We start from the raw sequence: 18,558 nt of genomic DNA, 5'->3' as shown, positions 1-18,558 counted from the left end.
AAACACAATGCACCCTATTGTTATCAAGAAACCAAAAAGCTCAAAGTGCTCTGTCCCGAGAACCTTCCCTTAGTGGAAAACCTTCTGAATGTTATAAAGTGCTGACATCAAGAACCCTTTTCATTAATATAAAAATAATTCTCCTTATTTAAAACTTCACCAATATCAGCCACTCAAGGTTTTTTTATTATTAAGACATCTTTAGATCTGTTTAGTATAATAATTTGCTTATGTGAAGTGCTGGCAATATAAATACCTCTCTAATATTAATACTATAAATTTAAATAAAATTAGATATCAATTCATAGAGTGCACAGGGTATGAAATATGCAATAAGAATACTCCAAGATAGTCATTAAATGTGATTAAAAATGAAAAGAAATATATGTATTAACTGTTTTTTTTTGTATGAATGGACTTAGTCTGCCTCTATTTGCAACATCTGTACTGCTTCCATTCAGCTGTTAGTCTGTGTAATCTAGCTCTACTACCATTAAAATGAAACATCACACTGGGTTCAGTTGCGCATTTAAGGTTGTGGTGTGTGAACTGATCAAAGCGTTGGTTTGTGTGTGAATTCTACAGGCTTTAGATCTAAATAATGAGTCACATCTATTGAACAAATCGAGGGAAACAGAAGCTGCAACAAATGCAAGGTGCTATCAATAGCAAGGCTTTTTATATACTGGCAAGACAACCCACTTTTCCAGGCCCTGCTCTTGCTTTTGCTCTCTCTCTCTCTCTCTCTCTCTCTCTCTTTTCTCTCTCTATCTTTCTCTGTTTTCTCTCTCTCTCTCTCTCTCTCTCTCTCTCTCTCTCTCTCTCTTCTCTCCATCCCTCTCTCATTCTCTCTCCATCCCCTGCTTTAGATTTAATTTCAGCGTATTTTTAGCAGACAGCAGGAGTCTATTTTAAGAAAAAAAGGATCATGTTATTAATTATAATAATAAACCCAAACTCCCCACAGGTGTTCAGTTTGCTGCAGGCCAAAAGATTCAGTAATGAAATGATCATAAGGAAAAATCTTCAAATGACCAAGATTTATCCAAAACCTGTCCTGAATACTGGTTAAAACTGGATCAATTAAAATGACAAAATATAACTGCTGTGCTTTACAAAAGAGAACGCAGCACATTCCACATTCCTCTTTATTGAATCATTGTTAGTTAATAAATCACACTGCTTCTGATTTCTCTCGTTCTAATGTGGAAGTTTCATATATAAATAGCACTGAGTCTTATTTCTTCACACCTATGTATAACTTTACCACGCTTGAATTTACTCAAAATAACACACACTAGCACAAAGACATTTTATATGACCTTAAATGTAGTCAGAGAGGGAATAGACAGCTATTTAGCAGTAATAAAATTTATTGGATCAAACACAAAAACACATTTACAAATTATTATGCACCTACACACATCAGATGAATTTCATTGTTCATAATATTTACACATTCAAAGGCAGGGAACACTTTATTCACATTTTAGATTAATGATCCGTCTGTCACCTAATGTACAAAATCAGTTATTCAAGCAAGTAAGCCGTTTAACAACTAGAAAGCAATTTCCAGCAGACAATTACAGAATTGATTATTTTCTGTGACAAAAATTTCAGTGGTGTTTTATCAGCTGTATAGTGAAAAACCTCTTTATATTGAGTATATGTAATGAAGAAGACAAAATTAAAGGAAGTGTTTGCGGAAAAAAAAGCTTTTTAAAAGGTAGTCTAGGTAAATGAGATGCCACAATATCTCATTGTAATATTTCTCTGCTTTTATGTGCACATAATTTAGGGCTAAAGATTTTAATACTAGTTTTCAAATACTAAATATTTCAAGCAATTGAAAGTCAAATGCATTTTTACATTTCACACATATGATGTGCAAAGCAGTTGTAGTGAAGTAGTGAAGTAGTAGTTGGTGTTTTGTTATAATACAGTTTTCCATCATACACAAATGACAAGATTTTGTAAAAAAAAATAAATAAATAAAATTGGTACATTGGTTAAATCATTCACAATAAACACAAGGCATCTGTTTAATTGTGTGCAAGCACTATAAAAAATACTGGGAAATATTAGGTTTTTCACCAACACTAGCCCTTTTAGATCTATTGCCTTATGAACTTATATGTCTATGAAAAAATATAAGATTTCAGATTGTCCTAGTGGAAGACAGTTGAAAAAGGTAAAGTATATTTAACAATACAGAACCTAAAAAGCCAGAGTTGAGTACATTTTAGTTCTCTGCCTACTGAAATTTTGAGCAATAACCTGTTAAATATTGTGCAATATATTAAAAAATTTAATTAGAAACAAAGTCACAGGTCGAATTGGTTGTAAAAGGAAGTTTACAGGTGTGTTATGAGAAGCACAAACTTTTGAATTGATAAGTCTCCAGTTACTTTAATATTATGGACAAAGATTGTATTTATGTCTACTGTAGTCCATAAACTTTTTTTACCTGTTTATGCAAATAGATGCATTAATCATGCATCTTATTAGCTCTAGTATTATGTCACAATGTGCTGTATATAGATGAAAATGATTTATTGGTCTAGCTCTTTTTTGCATATTGTGCTGGAGGTATGATGCACGAGTTTCGATGGGTTTGGTGTATAGTGGTATAGTGTACAGTGCAAATACACACCCACACAGTATAAAAACCCCAGCATGAGTATGAGTTAAGAGAGACATAGCAAACGTATAGTAATGAACAAACCCATCCCACACATATGCATGGACTGTATAGCACATCATGTCTGTTCTGTGTTTCAGGAAAAGCTGCAGGTTGAGACGTTTGGGAAGACAGTAGAGAATGAAGGACTGACAGGCTCCATTGTAATGTGGCTGTAATCTCATTTGCTCTAATGCTGTTTCTCTCGTTGTCTCCTGCTATCAGCACAGGACGCGGTTCGGCTCTGTACAGAGACACATTTACGACTCCATTCTTTACAGCAGCTTCTCTGTACGCTTGCAGCCAAGATGTACAGGCAGAAATCATTAGGGAAAATGTTTGTAATGAAACCAGAAATACGATCGACTCTTCAGTCCATTTGCAAATTATTTGTAAATGTAAGTCTTAATTAAGGATGTCGTGTTATTTAACTTCGAGACACTTTCTGAAAGCACACTGGATTAAAAATGTGTATTTTAATTCCAATTATTTCTGTAGACCTAGCAAGAGAAAGTGTGCATGTGCGCGCGTGCGAAAGCAAGAACGAGAGAAAGAAATTAACGAGCATGAATATCAGTGAGAAAAGATGAAGCAAAACAGTGAGTGAATGAGAAAACGAGGTGGGAAGAGAGGGAAAGCTCTTGCCATGCTCATGTGGTTTTCTGACACCTTATCATAACCCGGGCTAAAAACGTGCTGCTGGGATTATATTCATCAGTAGGCACGTTCAGCCCAAGCCGCACAACTTCAGGTTTCAATCACACGCTCCTTTCGATCCCGGCCACAGCCTCCTTAATGTTGCTATTTCAGATTTAAATCCATCCTTTAGTCTGCCTCCCCCTCAGGGGAAGCTCATTGTAAAACAAACCGTCTGCCTGTCACAGGCCCTGTGTAGGTGTAAACGCGCATACACTGCCTCTCCTGAATACATGAATATTTAAAGAAGGAAATTAGCTTGCGTGTGCTACCTAGGAATGTGAGCATCATGAAGATTTGCTGTCATGTCTCGGCATCACAGCAAAGTGAGCTCTAAGAGTTTCCCTTCATGAAGTATCAGGAGGGTTGACTTGAATTTTGTTTTTAAAGTCTAGCACAATGTTTTTGCATTTATGCGATTACGCAATAAGAAAAAAACATATTTAATGAATTTCCTTCACAAATGTGCCCTTAATATTAGAATACAAACAGCTGTTTAAAGGTGACTCCGTCTCACTAAGTACAGAGAGTAGATTTGTTTAGGTTTAAAAAGAACATATTAACATTGTGACTGCAATCTGAACAAATGCACTTCTCCATATTCACTGGGCGAGATACTAAAAACATTTCTATGCGTCTGTATTGCTGTGGCACTTTTCAATTTGTTGCTCAAAAAAAAGTTGCTGTTATAATGAATCAGCTAACATAAGAAAGCATCAAAACTGCTTCTGTCTATGTGTGTGTGTGTGCGGGTGTGTAAAAGCATATAGGCTTTTAGTGGCTATGAAGGTCTAAGTCTTGAGCCACCTCACTCATAAAGCTATTAGAGCAGATTTGTTCTCTCTCTCTTTTTCTTTCTTTCTCTTTTCACACACACACACACACACACACACACACACACACACACACACACACACACACACACACACACACACACACACACACACACACAGATACTTTCACACACATAAGCGATTTCTAGAAATCAGATTTCCTCTGATGCCATTAGTGTAGAATAGACAGGATGGTATATTCATCCCCAACATGCCCTGCAGCATTTCTTCCAAAGAGCATTTACCACCTTCCTAATCTACTGACAACTGGAACTGCGCCAGCTCTGAGCAAATAGCCCACTGACTTTCAGACAGCATGAAGTGGTACAGTGAGTTCCTGAATTATTGGCACCCGCAACAATTAATATTTGCTAGCCTGAGCTGAATGCCTCTACTGAATATCGGAAAAGTGGTAGTTTAATGGTTAAGGCATTGGCCTTTGGTTCAGAAGGTTGTGAGCTCAAATCCCAGCCTTACAAATCTGCCACTTATGGGACCCTAAATAAAGACCTAACCCCTTAGCTACTCATTTGTATGAATGAGATAAATGTAAGTTTCTCTGGAAAAGGGTGCCTGCTGTATGCCATACATTCGAAATGTAAATGTCATGCAGTGTCTACAAAGTTAAAGACACTTTGTAGACCCTCTCCTCCATTACAAATCCTTTAATTTTCTTTTAGGTTTGTGCATTTCAGATTTCAATAGGCCTTAAAAATGGACACTGGGAATGCTAACTTGCCCATTGTCCTGGTAAATCAGGAGCTGTTCTTCATTTAAATATATTTGGTATTTTTTTTTATTTAATTTTTTAAATATTTTTTAGGATTACCCCACATTGATGGATAACTAAATCATTTTACATTTGTTAACCTTTGTCACTTCATGTTTGGTCAAATCTGCAAAGAAAACTGACATCAGCAGTTATAAAAATGGCCTTATCATGAGACGAGATTGTTTAATATCCCACACAAATTAAAAACTACACAGATAAACATAGCTATAAAGTTAAATGCACATGTATACTATAATAACAATATGAATATAGTGTATAATATACAACATATAACAGTTAAAAATAAATACCGTCAGAGGTGTTGATTTGCTGACACAATAATATTCCCTCTATGGGGTTTTTACTAAAAAAAAATTACATATTATATCTAAATAAATATTCGACAAAAAACGTTTATAATTCTAAGGAAATGGAGTTGGTTTCCAGGAAATGTCCAGCAAATAATAATTGAACACAATTGAAATCAGCAGACCACCTAAACATGTTACTGAACCCAACACAATAAGGCTGTGTTTGTCCTGGCCTGTGTGTAACCTTTTTCACAAAGGTACAGAAATTTCACTGGAGGTTAAGGATTTCATGGCAGTCTTTATTAGCTCTTTTCTGCCTTCAGTTGAGCCACAGCAGCTGGTCTAGCTAGATTTTTTTTTTTTAACTGCTGCTACTGAAAGTAAACTGCAATAATTGGAGTGGAATTATGGAACTATTGATTGCAGAGATGGCTGGCATTTACAGGAAGCGGAGGCAAATACAAAGACTCAGGAAGACATGCTCTTTATGCACACACTGCTCAGTTTTACTTTTACTCTTCCTTCCTCCTTTTTTCACCCCTTTATTCCTCCGATAAGATTTGATTCGGCATTTGTGAAAGCCTGCTGTGATTCACGTAAAGCATTTGGACTGCAGTACAGGAGGGAAGACAGTGGAGAGCTAAGTTATTGACAGAATGCAACTAATAGCAGTTTACTTCTCATGTCACCAAAATTTTGACTGAAATGTTATATGTAGTCGGATTTATGCACACTGTGTCTAAAAGCGAAAGGATGGTGTTATTTATAAAATAATAATAATAATACATGCCCTAAATGCATTGAATTGTACAGAGAGATATTGTGGAGAGACCAAAATGCAAACCTTGTAAGATAGAATGCAGTCATGCATTTTTATTCAGGAACTTATTTCTGTATATCAGATTTTAACACTGAATGCTTCTTAAGAATAGATTTTTTATATATAAATTAATAATTGAATGAAATATTGTCCCGGACTTGTTTTTAAAGTACCTTGGTCTGGTATGTATGCTCTATGAAAAAAAAGAAGACTTCTGAGGTCTTCCAGGAAAGGGTGTATTTATATGAAGATCATGTGACACTTTAATTGCACTAAAGTGAACTCCATTCAACTAATAGTAGCCTTTCTGATAGTAGATGGATGTACCAGAAGTTTTGGGGGTGAATATTTCTGACATTTTCCCTCCACTGCAATACTACAGGCTATTTTGTGATTCAGTACATATCATCTAATAATACTATATACTACTATTAATAGTAATAATAATAATATCTAAATTATGTTAATTTCAGTTTCAGGGTGTGACACTACAACAGAAAAGCTCAAGGGATGTGTCTTACACAAATCATACATTTTTCATCAGTACACTTTGTATAGTTTTCAATCCATATAGCACTTAAAGTGAAATAGTTACATTTGTGTCTCACTAATTTATGCTAAAGCTACATAAAGCACTTAGAAAAAAAGCAGAGTGCAACGCGACTGTCAACTACTACATATGATTGTTTAAAGTGTGATAATGCAAGAAAATAAATCTACACAAACTATTACGGTCATCATGAGTGGAGCATAAATCAATTAAGCTTGTCAATCGCTATTTTTATTTTTATAATCCTCCTCCCTCATCTTTCCTTTTTATGTGCTACATCTTTGTGCATAATCTCTCTTCTCTCATTCTCATTTATTCACTCTGCCCTCTTTTATGCAGTCCCTCCTGCTGATCCATGCTTTCTCATCGATGCATTTTCCGGCCGCAGTAAGGCAGCAGTGCATCCATTTCCCCTGCCCACTGTGGCTATCTATGGCTCCAGCAGGAGTGAGGGGCGAGTTGAGCCCTTATTGCTGCGCCCCCTTCCTGAAAGTGCACTTGGCTGCCCTATAATTGCATTGGGGAGATAAGAGGCGAGGTCTGGGACAGGAAGCTGGGTGGGTTTAGGAGGGTGGAGGCTGGGCCAGGCTGAAGCTCTTAGCTCTAAATCAATGAGCCCATCCAGGCCTAATGCAGCACTGGGCAACTCCTCAGGAAGCATTAGGACTATTAGTGCTGGCTTGGCAGGAACATACTTGTTTCTTGCCCACGCACTCTCTCTCTCTCTCTCTCTCTCTCTCTCACACGCGCACACACACACACACACACACACACACACACACACACACCCTGTCTCTTACACACTCTTATACAGCACAAGTAGTATTTAGGTTAGCAAATGTAGACACACATACACACATACACACACACAGATCTAAGGTCATGTCAGTCAGCAGGGATATTCAAGGGAAGCTGAACCTCTAAACATCAGCATCCGCCTCATACTGTGGGGTCAGCAAAGCCAGCAGGATGAAGAGACACACACGCACACAGTACATATCTTTCACACACTCACTCTTTTTCAGATTCAGAAGTGGCTGCCAGAGCTGTCTGCCTAAACAGCGGCGGTACAGCCCAGACCCTCTACTTTAAATAAAAAAGCAGAGAGGATGGGAACCTGCTGAGACGGCTACTTTAAAATAGACGAGGCACAAATCTGCCTCAGTGCTTCCCATTTACATATTAATCATATACGACAGCGCTGCTACTTCTAATATGCAATTTTAGAGCTTTGTGCATCTCCAGCACGGATGAAGTTCGGCTTATCACAAAAGCAGGCAGGCTACCGTTCATCCATTGCTCTATATGAAGTAAATATTTCTGGGCTGTTCAGTATGTGCTAGCTTTAAAACAAATCCGAACCCTCTTAACTCCCCTGCACTGTGGTTTAGCCTGGCTGACTGTTGGACCATCTGGAATTGTCAGGTTCCGGTCACCATGGCGACTGTTGTACTTTTGGCCCACCTGAGCAGTCAGCAGTTTCACAGCCATCACAGCGATCCCGAGTGTGTGAGAATTAGTGTACATGCACAAGCTGTAAAACACTTGAATTTATTTTTATTTTTGTAAAGTATCAGTTGTGACAGCTAAAGTAAAATAGGGGTGGAGAAGTGGCTGGAGGCATTATGAGAGGGCAATCTGTTTTTAACTCCTTTGATTGCTCATGCACATACGTACACACACTTTTTCCCATAATCTCTAATGACAGAGAAACTTCAAGACAAATGCAACATGAGCTTGATAATGTGGTGCTGATTACACTAGGCTCAGTTTCTAAATGGCTTAATGTCATATACATAACACACCTAAATACACACACACACACACACACACACAACCAGTGTCTTTTGTGTGTGTATGTGTGTGTGTGTGTATACACACACACACACAGTATGATGATAATTAAGGTGCATCGATGAAATTGTTCCTGAAAGAAAGATGTAGAAAGAAATATAGTAATCCCAATTTAAGCATCTCTATCAGTCTCTATAAAAAACACACAGACACATTATACAGCATTATCCATTATAAACTTCCTACCTTGTTTTAAACTGACATCATATACTTTGTCAAACATGATGCAATGATGAGTGTGGTCTCAGAGAGAGTTGAGATCATAGTCTCTTTCACTTGCTTGCTAATGCATTACTCAGACCTGCAGCTCCTTCTGACTCCATGACTGTAACAATACATTAATACCTTACAGATTGCACACATCAAAACTGGCAGAACAGAGCAGTATCAGCTTGGCATCCATTGGCCTTTTAAACTGACTTAAAATGGAAATTTATTTAGATATATATAAAGTATCATTTTAGAGGCATATATTGATAGCTTGTTAATTGCCATGTATATATATTTATGTTTCAATAATTCTGAGAATAATTTGAAGGATCTCAGAAACACATATCATACAATACTGACCAATACAATTACCACCATATTAGTCATTAAAAGTAAAAAAATTATAATAATACTAATTGTGCCATAATGATTGAACTCATGCTTTTAATAATGCTAGGTGAGAACTTACTGGTTAATGTTTTTTCTGCTCTTATACTAATTTACCATTGTAAACTTTTGGGAATTAATGCTAGGTAATAAAGGACTTATTTCCACAAGTTTAGTGAAGTAAAAATCTTGACTTCTTCACTGAAAATAAAAGTAACTGGCCTGGTCAGTGACAGCATGGCGCACACATGAGGTCATTATTGTACAATGGTTTACTGTCTGTCACAGTTCACCACTGTCAGAACACCTTCACATGTATACACTAACAGTCGAGTCGTGCTGCAATGCCGGCACATGCCTGCTTCTCTTATCACTAGATAAGAACAGACAGGGACATGGCGAGTAGAGTGAGAGAGATTGTAAAAAAGCACCAGAGTGAGGGGAATTTAATAAATTAAATCTAATATAGGAGCTGGGCTGGTTTCCTAGCAACGTGAAAGAGCTCAGTCGGCTGAGGGCTGTGTGGAGACCTCCCTTGGCCTGATGTCAAGACGACCCATAGGGCTCCGTCATCGACCCTGTCGCCTTCACATTCCATACCCAATCTGTAACACATACTGCAATCTACACCAATTGACTAAACCGCCTGCTTTATTATTTATCTGTGTGTTTTACGGTGTAAAGACCATACAGTGGTGTATATGATAAGATCAGAGGATGTATCAAACATTAAAGACATGAAGGGACCTAAACACTCAGGGCATATACACATATAACACACTTTGCAGTTTGCTGTTCTACACACACCCACTCAAGCTATAAGTGTCAAAGATAGGTGGCAGTGGGCACAATGGTGGAGAAGGTTTTTAGAGATGCTCAGATCCAAACAGTTCTTCATTCTGCAATGGACTTAGATTCTTTGACATGTTTCAGCTTAAAAAAAAAATAAACCCCACAGAAAAATACTACTAAATTATACTAAAATAATCCATACCCTTCCAAAAAACATGTCCAGCAGTACAATTTCCAAACTCTTAATTTCATTCATTTATGATCATACTGACAAGTCTTGGACTACAACCTGAGTGAGGAGAGACGAGTTATTCACATTACCTACGTAATACTGGTGCACTGCAATAGAAAAAGGATTCAAGCATCAGCCGTCGTTGTCGTGACTGCTGTCTCATTTCTGGCGACTCCCATCAGGTTAGGAAAACCCAGTGCAGTCTGTATGCGCATACATTTTATGTCACATACTTTTGGATACACAGACATAACAGACCAATCATACACATTCAATTCTGGGATAAAAAAAATAAAAAGCCATCAATGTGCTTTGATTACATTTTCCTAATCTTGTAATCACAAGACACTGGCTTCTTTAATCTAATAGCTCTTTATTAACAATGTATAGACAGGTTATGATTTTTTTTTTTGCAGCAAAATGTGAGACTGGAAGCTATAGGACTCAAGGAACACACACAATACTGATTTTCATGCCTTTACTGCATGCTGTAAGTGCAGGGCTGGAGATCTACATGCAATGTGTAATTGTGCCCTCTTGTGGATACAGGCAGGAAATGCATACCTCTCTTATATTATACGTTCACACATGCATTTTCTTGCTGCAAGTTGCCAGTGATTGTACTATGAAGTCGCCAGTAGACATTCTTACAACTGGTTGCTATAGTAACTTTTATCAGTTTGTGGCTCAACTAGCATTGTAGTTTTGACAGTAAATCGTGAGACACATTACGTCCTCGCTTCCGTAGTCCCATTGCTAGAACTGCACACATTTAGCTCCCATTCAAAAAGAATAGGCTCTGGTTGCATTGTCGCAGAGTAACTATGTGCAAACTTAGTTAAATACTAAGAATTCATTCTTAAAAGCTACTACACAGTGCCGTACTTTAACAGATTATAGACTTACTGCTTGATTATACTTGACTATAGCCTTATAGCTGTTCACAGCAATTAACCTAAATAACTTTTTATTGAAAAAATGGTGATGCAAGCATCTATTTTTTTGTAAAACCTCGTAGCTCTTACGTTTCTTCAATCATGCTAATAATCAGATACACAAACTGCTCCAAGCTATATCAACAAGCAGAATATAATACCTACAAATGATTATATAAGTAAAAAACAGATATCCAATTATCCATCCAAACCCTGAAATTAATTTCACACCCACACAAATTTAAAACACTTCATTTACTGAGACTTTAATACAGTAATTACTGTGTGATTGCTTTCTTATTGGCACTATCATGAATTTACACAGGTTTAAAATGAATCAATAAATATATATATACAAAAACATACTTTGAGAATTACATAACCTTTGTTTTGCAAAAACTACCTCAGCTGTGTATCAAAAGTAAAAACACAGCTCAGATTGCACAAAACATTCAAGTGTACAGTGAACACTGCTCTTGTTTCATAGTTGCAGAAGATACGTTATTCGTGAGGTAGAAAGGGACATGTCCTAAATATTAGAACGTCCTTTTCTTTTCAAATGGCTGAGTTTAGACAGGACTGAACACTCACTGGTCATTGTTTTGATATGTTTGTTCTGTTTAATTGTTTGAATAAATCCCTGAGAAGAATTTAATTGTTCCCAACGATTGAGTTAACATTTTAATTTCATGATTTCAAGTACTATTTATACCCTATTTGATATTTACCACATACTACAGTAATTATTACGCTTATTGCTGCCCCTTTATATATACAGTTAAACCTATGTATCAATAAGTGTATTAAAAGAAATGCTCATATTATTGACTGAAAAACAATGAATATAAATTGGAACAATCAAATCAATCTCTAAAAGTGCACAATTATGACAATGTTAGCTGTAAAACAAAAATTCCAGTTATCAGCAAACCTGCAGTGGTGATTGAGATGCTATAGAGATAAGAGCTGCACTGCGGCATGCAAATTCATACTGAATTACAGAGGCGCTCTGGCCAGCTTTTTAAGTCTGAGAGAGAACATAATGAGTTTAATAAATAGCATTTTTTCATTTTTTAAAAACAGCCATTCCTCATCACCCTTCAGCTCACTGTTTCACACACTCGAAGAAGCCTGTGGTTGAAGTCCTCCGGCTGGTCAGCAAATACATAGTGTCCCGCTCCTCGTATGGCCTACAGACAAGACACCGATGAGAGGAGAACGAATGACTACATAGGAGCTTTATACATATATACACAAGTTTACTTCGGGGATCACAAGAAAATCCTTTGAGAATAGTAGTTACGCTTTAACAAGTGACTGTTAAAAACTGCCCTAAAAATAAATAGTACAAATTAAACCGATAACTCTTTTGGCAGCACTTTACAATCCCTGACGTTCGCAAAAAAATGTGTCTTACATAAATTTTTAGAGAGCAACCACAGAAATCCAAATTTCAGATCAACTCATAAACAATCCTGATAAATCTCACTGTAAGGTGAATGCTGAATGTAGAACTCACGATTAACTCCACGTGGGAATTTGGCCTCATTTCTCTGATTGAATTGCCGGAGTGGCCATCTAAGCTGGAGCGTGACCCATAGATCACGGTAATGGGAATGTCACTGCGAATCAGGCCAATGCGCTGCAGCATGGGCCGCTTGGCCCAGCCATATGAAATGGTCATGTTTTTGAAAGCTGTTTCACCACTACGAATAATAATAATAAAAAAAACAGCGTTATTATGAGTTTATTATTGCAGCAATATCAGTCCAAGTATTATTATTGAAATATATCATAAAAATAATAAAATATAAATTATGCATCAATTAATTAAAAATAATAGTTAAAATTAAAAATTATATACATTATACATAAAAAATGATAGATTTTAATCAAGATTTGAGTTGAAACTAATAAGATATCAACAGCATTTTTGTTTCTTTTTACAGGTTCAGATTGTAATGAAACAAATAAATGCACCTTGGGATTTGGACATTCAGGTGGTAGATGTAATCTGTGACTGTGTTGTCATTAAACAAGGTGGTATATTTCTTTTTAAAGTCAGGTCGCACAATCTGCACTAGACGTGGACCTGAATGGTGGGAAAATGGCATACTTTAAAATAACATCTCAACTTATGCAGAACATAAAGACACACAATAGCATACCTAATCAGCAGAGCTGCCGATTCCAGAGGGATAATGTGTCCTGTTGAGGATGGAGTGGGGGGTAAAACCTGGTGTAGTTTTAACAGTCTATTTAAAATTATTCAGGATAACAACTGAAATGTGAATATATATGGGAGTCATACTGAAAACCTGGAGAGGAAAAAGATGCTGCTCTTCTGTCTTAGCTGAAGACATGTTTATTTGAACACTGTTTTTCCTGTTCTATGAAAAAGATGTAACATACAGCAGTTAACTACACCTACTTACCCACATCTTAACTAAAACAGATATACTATGGCATCTTTTTTCCCCACAATGGATCCTCATGATTATTGTAAAAACCTGTACCCACGAGCACTCTAATAGACCTGCGCATCGCACAAGACCTAGTGTGTTTTGAATCACTTTTAATTTTCCCGACCATTAAGTGAAAGGGTTTTATTTGACATATCACTGTATGCTTAATTCAATTCTTTTTTGCCCAACATGTTTAAACCACATGTGAGTTAATACTGAAGAATTCAAAACACCAGCACAACTGTCTATTAGTACCGATACAACAGATAATTGGCTCATTTGCCATTTCTATTGGAAATTGGGGGGGAGGGGTTGAGAGAGACACACCTGTTAGATTGCCATATGATCACTTGCAGCAGTGTACTCAATGCAGCAGATATTATAAAGTCTACACATAAAATATAAATGTTGGAAACCCTATAAGAAAGCCAAGTACACATAGAACCAATTGCCTGAGGTGCATTCATTATATGCCAGACTGTTCTTTGTTATCTTACCGAGTGGTCCTGCAAGGCGAAGGCCAGCCAGTGGGTTGAAAGGGCTGAGGACGGCCCCAAGAACTTTAATCCACACAGGAAAGGGTCTGTCCTCTACACCAGCCTCTGGACACTCTGGGAAACCCCATGGCTCCACCAGGATCAGATGTTTTACTCTGAATACGGTCAAATAAACATGACAGAACTTATATACACTTCACTGAAAAAAATGTAACAGTTAAAGCCATTGCACTCAGAATTTGTAAAGAGAACTGATGTGGTACAATGATTCCCAGAAAATTGTAGAGTGAATACTGAATTCAACACTGTTGCTTGAAAATTCTGTTCAGCAATCTACTCATTTCTCTTATTTAAAAAATTATAATAATTTTAAACAGAAATATGCAAAAAATTTAGTTACATTGAAAAAAAAAAACAGTTTGTGTCTTTTGGCAGCTTTTGAGTGTGTGTAAATTTAGTTAGTAGACTTGTTTGACAGACTTAAATTGGCTGTTGGGTTTAAACTGTTAATTTATTTCAAACTCACACAAATTTAATAAAAACAATGAAACCAAAACAAATTTATAAATGACACAACTAGCTATTCAATCAGAACGAAAGAAACGGCACCTTATAAAAGGAAGACATGGTGCACTGTCTGAGGTGCAGCGTTGGAAAATTTGACACACACCAAAATTAGGAGGCACGCTTTCACATTTCACTCATTTTCAGCACTCTGCACGTTTCGTGGGTGGCATTAAATATAGGCTCTGCTGTGAGCACGCATTATTCATTATTTTTGTTTTGCCATTTTCACAATACTCCCAAGTGCAATGAAAAATCAGCATTAAAACAATAAATTCTGTACATTTGTTAGGAGTTTTAGTTATAGTTTAATGTATGATAACACTTAGCTGTGTTGCCATACAAGGATTAACAAAAATGACCAATCATCAGCTATGGAGATCACAAAGCGACAAAATGAAACTTAACTGCGAACCTTGAAGGGTATTTAAGTGAGTAGGCTGCTGCCAGATATCCTCCCAAGTTGTGGCCTAGCAAAATTACACTCTCCAGGCCTAGTTTTTCCCTCCACTCCTCAACAGACTCCACAAACTGTGTTTCAGCCTCGTGGGCGTCGATGCTGAAATGAGGCCTGCTACTTTGACCGAAGCCGAGAAGGTCAAGCGCATACACGGGCCTCTGCTGCGACAGAGCGTCCAGGTTCATTGTCCAGAGACCCACTCCACCACCAAAACCATGCAGCAGCACCAGAGGGGTCTTATGCTCCACACTAGTGTCACTGAACACCAGCGTCCACAATTTGTTATCACTGGAGATATGGACAAACTTTTTGTAGAACTTGCTGTGGATGGCTAATATACAGAGACAAGTGAGAAAAGTGAAAGATTTACAATTCAAATTCAACTTAACTGGTTACATGTAGGACATTACTGTTATTAAAGCTAATTTCACGATTATTTCTTCAGAGCTACTTCCAAAATATGTGGATAGTACAAACTAAATCTCTCGCCATTTCTTTTTAAGCAGTGTGGGATGCTTTCTCAAAATGACACTATAAATACATAATCTTACAAACATTATAGCATTACCCAATTAAATATAATATGCATATTTTCTTGGGAATACAAATTCTGACTACTTATTCTTAATGGTTATTATTATTATTATTATTATTATTATTATTATTATTATTATTATTATTTTTGCAGGAAAGAGAGGTGGACCTAGTATATAGAGTCACAGCACTTCTCACTCATAATATAACCGTCATTATTGCTGCCAATTTAACACCTGGAAAAATATGCAAGTTCTCAGATAAGGTAAAAACAATTAGTAGACCATTTAGGCATTATAATGCAGAAATAGTAAAATCAGGTATATAACGACATGTGCCTCGAGCACTGATTTTTTATATATCGGTACTTTGTATAATAGGCTCTATTATAAATCAGCACTCACGCTGCAGCATCCTCTGCTCTGCCTCTTCTAGTTTGCACAGAGATGTCGGGCACCATGATGGCAGCCAGCTGGTGATCCCCCATGACCTGCAATATATATCTTTTTTTATATGAACTTGGTCCTTAAATGCTTTAGCACGTACATATCTTACAGGTCACAGCATTCATCCACGCACACACATTTAGGCCGAACAAAACCGCCACATGCCAAAGACGCCAACAACACACACAGGAACAACACAATGGGCAAGAGAGGGAAGACTGAGAGGGAAGACTGAGCTTTAGACAGCAGACACCTGTAATGACTAGACTAGGTCTTATCAGAATGAGCGAATGGATCACAGTCCATCATGTGCAGGAAGAAAATCAGTGACCCAGAAGCCAACGTGGACATGGAAGTGTAGAGGTGTGAAATCAAATGACTCACAATGAAGCGATGACAGGACTGCATGAGAGCATGCACCAGTCCACCAAACAAGAGCCTTGACAGCATGGCACCTATGAAGTTTACTATTTACCTTAGAGTCACCTCCATGAATGTGACAAAACTGTAGAAAATAGTACGAATATGCAGAAATACCAGAGCACGATGGACCAGTCTGAAGCCAAGACAATGTGGGGTGTTGGATTTTTTTGTGCTGTTGATTATTTAATAAGAGAAAGTGAAAATGAATCAAAAAGAAAGATATGTCCACAATCATTGGATCTAATTTAGGGTTTAAACTACGTTACTACTATTAAAGATAAATAAACAAACACAATGTTAACAAAATAAAGTACATGGTTGTGTAAGAAGTTGACTAGATGGTGATTCCAAATGGCTTCCTAGGTGCTACATAGTGCACTAAATAGTGTATAAGCACCATTACTTCAGTGCACATTCAGATTACTAATATAGGGTACATGAGGACATTTAGAATCTGGCTATAAAACTACCAGCTACCTGACAACCTAAAACAGAGCGATTATTAATCCCACACGAACAGGAAATGCGAAATAAATTAATTCACCATTTCTTCAGTTATAAACATATCAGAAACTTAAAATAATAATAATAATAATGATAATAAAAGCAAAGAATCGGCTCCTACCCTGTCTCCATAGACGTCTCCGGACCTTCAGCCATATTTTATTTTATTTTTTATTTTTTGAGAACCACGTGACCTCTCGCGTCATCGCGCACTTTAGTCCGCAGTCAAATAGAATCCAAGCTCCATCCCAAATCGCCCGCTATTGTATATGTAGTGTGCTAAGTAGTGTGCGTCAAAAAAATCCGCTATTCAGTGCTCGCTGTAGTGCACTTCCGTAGCATTTGAGACGGAGCCCCGGTCACAACGCTAAACTTTGACCCAGCCGCTTGTTCCCAAAACATAACGCACGCAAAAATGCGTTTCATTTCAGAGAAAAGATTGGTGTTTCACAGGTATTTTAGAAAGTGTTCTCAAAGTGAAATAGGATGCAAATGAAGGAAATGCAAATAAAAAAGATTTACAAATATTTTAAAATGTGTTAATTAACGTGATGACTAACTTTATGGCAACGAGATTCTGTTAAATTAGAAGAATCTTAAGAAATTGTAATGTATCTCCAAGTGCAGTCTCCAAAACCATCAAAGGCTATGATGAAACTCTCTCATGAAGACTGAGGACTTTCCCAGGAAAGGAAGACCATGAGCTACCTCTGCTGCAGAGGATAATTATTAAAATAAACCAGCTTTGGAAACCACAGATTTACACAAAGGCTTCCTGGAGTTCAAGTGGAAGACATATTTTTCAACATCCACTGTTCAGAGGACACAGCACAAATCAGGCCTTCATGGTTGAATTGCAGGGGGAAAAAAACATTACCTAAGAAGAACAACAAGCAGAAGAAACTTGATTGGGGCAGGAAAACACAAGGAATTGAGATTAGATCAGTAGAAAACTACTCTTTGGTCCGATGAGTCCAAATTTAAGATTTTTGCTTCTAACTGCGGTGTCATTGTTAGATTTACAGAGGGTGAAGGGAAGGCTCCTGAATACATGCCATACACTTTTTTGCAATTTAGTTTGCACTTAATTTGTGTTCTTATAGGACAATGACCATAAACACACTCTAGGTTATGTGAGAGCTATTTGTTCAAGAAGGAGAGTGATGGAGTCCTGCATCAGATGACCTGGACACCACAATCACCTAAATATATTTGAGATGGTTTGCGATGAGTTGGACTGGAGAGTGAAATAAAAACATTCAACAAGTTCTTAACACCTCTGAGAAAATCCTCAAGGTTTTTGGAAAAGCATGCCATGGGTGCAAAATTGTCATCAAAGCAAAACTTTGATGAATTAGAAATATAAAACATATTCTGGGTTGTTTAACATGTTTTTGTTTACTATATAATTCCATACATGTACCTTAATAGTTTGGATGTCTTTGTTATTAATGTACACTGAAGTAGATGTGTCCAAACCTGTGACTGCTAGTAATAATAATAATAAAAAAAAAATTAAAAGCTTGATATATATATATTTAGATATGTCAGAAGGACGATGTCCATGCAAACCTACTTGTTGCAGTGTGTGGC

General features: G+C 37.0%; 1 protein-coding gene across 3 annotated transcripts; it reads right to left on the bottom strand.

Moving 5' to 3' along the window:
* Positions 1-11,312: 11,312 nt before the first annotated feature.
* Positions 11,313-17,231, bottom strand: abhd5a (abhydrolase domain containing 5a). Of its 3 annotated transcripts, XM_046848162.1 has the most exons (9): positions 17,087-17,231; positions 16,576-16,633; positions 16,423-16,493; positions 15,997-16,082; positions 15,014-15,389; positions 14,035-14,189; positions 13,053-13,164; positions 12,592-12,778; positions 11,313-12,262 (listed from the first exon to the last, which is right to left on the bottom strand). In XM_046848162.1, the coding sequence occupies exons 1-9, from the start codon at positions 17,119-17,121 to the stop codon at positions 12,173-12,175; spliced, it is 1,170 nt and encodes a 389-aa protein (XP_046704118.1). In that variant the 5' UTR covers positions 17,122-17,231; the 3' UTR covers positions 11,313-12,172. The 3 variants fall into 3 exon arrangements, with proteins under 3 accessions (XP_046704118.1, XP_046704119.1, XP_046704121.1); XM_046848163.1 differs by lacking the exon at positions 16,423-16,493 and having other exon boundaries at positions 16,514-16,633; positions 17,087-17,230; XM_046848165.1 differs by lacking the exons at positions 16,423-16,493; positions 16,576-16,633 and having other exon boundaries at positions 17,087-17,197.
* Between the last annotated feature and the right edge of the window lie 1,327 nt (positions 17,232-18,558).

The sequence above is a fragment of the Silurus meridionalis genome, chromosome 4 (assembly GCF_014805685.1).
Source record: "Silurus meridionalis isolate SWU-2019-XX chromosome 4, ASM1480568v1, whole genome shotgun sequence".
Classification (NCBI taxonomy): Eukaryota; Metazoa; Chordata; class Actinopteri; order Siluriformes; family Siluridae; genus Silurus; species Silurus meridionalis.
This window is presented reverse-complemented; position numbering and strand designations above follow the sequence as displayed.